The sequence below is a fragment of the Octopus bimaculoides genome, chromosome 27 (assembly GCF_001194135.2).
Source record: "Octopus bimaculoides isolate UCB-OBI-ISO-001 chromosome 27, ASM119413v2, whole genome shotgun sequence".
NCBI lineage: Eukaryota > Metazoa > Mollusca > Cephalopoda > Octopoda > Octopodidae > Octopus > Octopus bimaculoides.
Window position 1 is genome coordinate 17,420,277 of NC_069007.1, and position 4,386 is coordinate 17,424,662.

General features: G+C 37.4%; 1 protein-coding gene across 1 annotated transcript in view; it reads left to right on the forward strand.

Annotated features, from left to right (window-relative positions):
- Positions 1 to 4,386, forward strand: part of LOC106881568 (solute carrier family 23 member 1) — a 157,573-nt gene that overhangs the window by 3,692 nt on the left and 149,495 nt on the right. Inside the window, exons 4-8 of the mRNA XM_052977197.1 lie at positions 968 to 1,088; positions 1,577 to 1,733; positions 2,579 to 2,728; positions 3,601 to 3,704; positions 4,213 to 4,342. Of these exons, the coding sequence (XP_052833157.1) occupies positions 968 to 1,088; positions 1,577 to 1,733; positions 2,579 to 2,728; positions 3,601 to 3,704; positions 4,213 to 4,342 (662 nt within the window). The remainder of the gene's footprint in view (positions 1 to 967; positions 1,089 to 1,576; positions 1,734 to 2,578; positions 2,729 to 3,600; positions 3,705 to 4,212; positions 4,343 to 4,386) is intronic.

The following is a 4,386-nucleotide window of genomic DNA, read 5'->3' on the forward strand; positions in this document are numbered from 1 at the left end:
ACACACCCACGCACACACAGATGTATGTATATAAATATATATATATATACACAAGACAAGGCATAAATAATGGTCATCGCATATTTTCCTGTATTGCAGTAAATTTGGCTTACAGCTGTTTCGGTAATTATTACAGGTTCGTCATTGATAGGTTCACTCAATCAGTCAATTGATCGATTAAGAAAAATTAAACGACCTAGAAAATTAATGCTACTTTCCTCTGAATTATTTCTGGTTTTAACCAAGCAGAACACTGAAACCATTTGTCATTTCTCCTGTTAAACTTTTGGTTTTGGTCAAAGATTTTCTCATCAGAGAAGATCCAAAATATGCCATGTTCATGAAGGGTTTTGACCTTCATAAATATAATAACTGCTAGGCCTTGACCAAACGGTTTTCCTGTGTCTTTGCAGATGTGAATTGAAATCTTTTATGTGTATATGACTTGTATCACACGTCCTCATGCAACACAGTTTTGACAGTCCACTCCAACACCTGAAGCTTTCTGACAATGGCCCTCATTGATTTTCTGGGACCATTGATAATATTTTGAACCCGTTGGATGAACTGCAGTGTCCTTACAATGTCCAGAAGTTTAGAATGTTCTTTTGCTTTGATACAGTTGAAACATCCCCACCAGAGTCTTCCAATTCCATCCGAACTTTTGAGCACAAAAAGATCTTTCAGCATTTAAAAAGCTGTCAGTTTCTAAATCATTGTTCCGCACTTATGACAACAATGACTGCATGGTTTTCCATTTCTTGTGTTAGCATTTTTCTGCCATTGCGGGGGAATCTGAAAAAATAAAATACTTTTATTTGGTTTAAAAAGATTAAAATTGTGATAATTGTCTTCAAATACCCCCTCGCACCCTGTAATGATTGACGGATCGATTCATTGATTGGCTTGATTGATTGCTGTTTCATTTCTGCTTCCATCCTCTGTTCCATCCTCTCTTTCTTTACAGAGTGGTCGTTTTGATTCTGATATTTTCCCAGTATATACAAAATATACCGATTCCTTGTGGCAAATACAGTAAGAACAAAGGCTGTACCAGAACCAACTTCTATATCTTCAAAATGTTCCCGGTCAGTATTCTATTATTCTGTAATTCTGTAGATTTTATATTCTGCAACTATTCTTTTCTACTCCAGGCACAAGGCCCCAAAATTTGTGGGGAGGAGGACAGTCAATTAGATCGACCTCAGTACACAACTGGTACTTGCTTTTGATGCGTGTGTTCTCTAGGTTCTCTCTTATATCAGTACTTGCTCTGTGGAGACGCGTGGCTTAGTGGTTAGGGTGCTGGACTCATGATCTTAAGATTGTGGTTTCGATTCCTGGACCGGGCGATGCATTGTCTTCTTGAACAAAGCTCTTCATTTCACGTTGCTCCAATGCACTCAGCTGACAAAAGATGAGTAATCCTGCAATGGACCGGTGTCCTGTCAGGTGGGGATTTTATACACCATGGAAACCAGGAAACCGGACCTTGTGAGTCGACATGACTCGTAAAGGTAACTTTAACCTTTACTTTAGTATTCTCTCTCTCTCTCTCTCTCTCTCTCTGTTGCAGGTGGTCCTTGGTGTCGGTGTGGTCTGGTTCCTCTGCTACATTTTCACAATCACTGACGTTTTCCCAGCCACGCCAGGTCATTGGGGGCACAAGGCTCGAACTGACAACACCTACAAATATCTCCAGCAGGCAGCCTGGTTCCGGTTTCCATATCCAGGTAAGACACTCAATTATTTCAAGTTATTGCTGTTGTTGTTGTTACTGTTGATGTTGTAGTTGTTATTGTTTAATGCAAAGTCGGCTCTGGTTGAGCAGGCACTTTCTGAAAGGCAACCCAGCCATGACCATCCTGTTTAAAGGGTTGCATTATCTGTCTTTTTCTTGCCTTAGTCAACTACCAAAATCTCCAGATAAAGATACACGTGGCTGAAAGCAGGTTAGTGAAAGAATATTAAAAAGACCTCATGTTAATTGTGAATTGGTTCCAATTTCTAGATTAAAACCATAAACAGGCTTTTTTCCTTCGTCAACACAATACACGGGAAATATAAATACAAATAATTGTACATACCGTATAAAGTAGATTCACACGTCTACATACAAATATTTGCATGTATAGATCCAAGATAAGTCACGACAGCCACGTGTATATTATAAGAATAGCCAAGCAGTAAATGCTATTCTGGTCAGGAGTAAAAATAATTAGATTATTTTATTTTATTTATTAATTCATAATATATATATATATGAATATATATATTCTGTTGTGTCTGGGGAGAGTCATTTTCTTATCGTGCCTTAAAATTTAACACACTCACCGTTAAAATTTCCACTGTCCAGAGTCAAGACTATTGAAAAGGTTGCAAGACGCAACGAAAATTTTAGGAAAATAAAAATAATAAGTGGAAATTTTAACGGTGAGTGTGTTAAATTTTAAGGCACGAAAAGAAAATGACTCTCCCCAGACACAGAATATGCTTCAGCACACGAAATCACATAAAAAATCTTGCAAACCAAATTCAAAAACTGAATATATATATATATATGAAATCTCCATTTCAGGTCAGTGGGGAGTACCAACGGTGAGTCTTGGAGGAGTTTTTGGTATGATGTCTGGCATTTTGGTGTCAATGATTGAATCCATTGGAGATTACTATGCATGTGCACGCATATCTGGAGCCCCACCACCTCCAGCCCACGCCATCAACCGGGGTAAATATCAAATATTTAATTTTTATCATATTTCTTATAACTCTTTTGTTCTTTTACTTGCTTTGGCCATTGAGTTGTGGCCATGCTGGAGCACCACATAGAAGTGTTGGGTATAATTTTCAATCTTTTTTTTACTCAATCATCTAATTCCAGTACTCATTTCAAACTGACTCTTATTTTATTGATATCTGTTTGTTAAGTAAAGTTAAAGATGAGACATAAAGGAACACAGCTCAAGCATCACCATAGCCATCCTAGAGCACATGGACAATTATAAACTTGACCTTTCTCATAAAACACATGACAATATTTATATAGCAATTACGTACCTATTCATTCGCTGTACGTTCTGGCAAGTTCGAAAGTGAATATGCTTATGGTTGTTGTTTTACGTCTTCAGAGAACATCTCCTTTCGTTAGACGGCTTGTGTTTATAATACAATTGACCTTATTATGTGTGTCCTCAATCAATGCTACCACGTCGTACCGATGAATCATATAAAAGTACGAGCTTTTGTTTATAGAAATCCTGATGTGTGCTGATGTCTGCTAAACTGATGATAATTTATGAGGTGCACAGAGAACAGTGACACCGCAAACAACGTATCTTTTCATTCACTGTACATTCTGGCAAGTTCGAACGTAAATGTGCTGCTCACTGTTGTTTGAAGTATTTGGAGAACATCTTCCATTAGACAGTATGTATTCATAATACAATCGACCTTACGCGTTTCCTTAGACAATGCTACCTGGCCGTATAAAACTACGAACTCTTGCTTATAGAAATCCTGATATCTGCTAAACTGATGATATTTTATGAGGTGTGCTCTCCATACACTTTCTGTTATTTATGATATTGTATTTATTCAAAGGAATTGGTGTAGAAGGTATTGGTTGTCTGTTGGCTGGTGCCATCGGAGGAAGCAGTGGTGTTACATCTTACAGTGAAAATATTGGAACAATTGGCATCACAAAGGTTTGTATAGGATCTATCCTCTGGCACATGAAATATTTTCTCTTGAACTGAGGTTTGGGAAACGATTGATGCTTCAAGCCCAAGACATTTCCTTGTCTGTAGTCACTTCCCTCTTGCCAGTTTGTAACTGCCTTTTAACCCCGACATCGATATCGGGTACAGCAAGCATATGTAATAACCTGTACCACATCTCAGAAGATATATTACACTAGATACGTAGATTTAATTTCATAATAGGGGGTTTGTAGCGTCCTGACGGCCTCCTTATATTACACAATATAAATAACCAACAAACAGTTAAATTTAAAAGAAATTTCATTAAGTAATTAAAAAAATCTGACCTTTCAGAATTATAATCAATGCTAACTTCAAAATAGTTAATGCTCTTGATAAATAATACCACGATAGCAAATTTGATTAAACTTTACAGTATATCCATAAGAATTCTCTGTTTCTCACTCATCCATCAACACACACATACGGTCTATTATACCCTGCCTTGTTACAGATCGCCAGTCGTGCTGTCATCCTCACTAGTGGAATCATTATGATGGTGTTGGGATGTTTTGGAAAACTTGGCATTTTATTGGTCACTATGCCAGACCCAATTGTTGGGGGAATGTTCCTCATGATGTTTGGTAAGTCCTTTTTTCGTCCTCTCCATTTTGCTCTTTATATATAT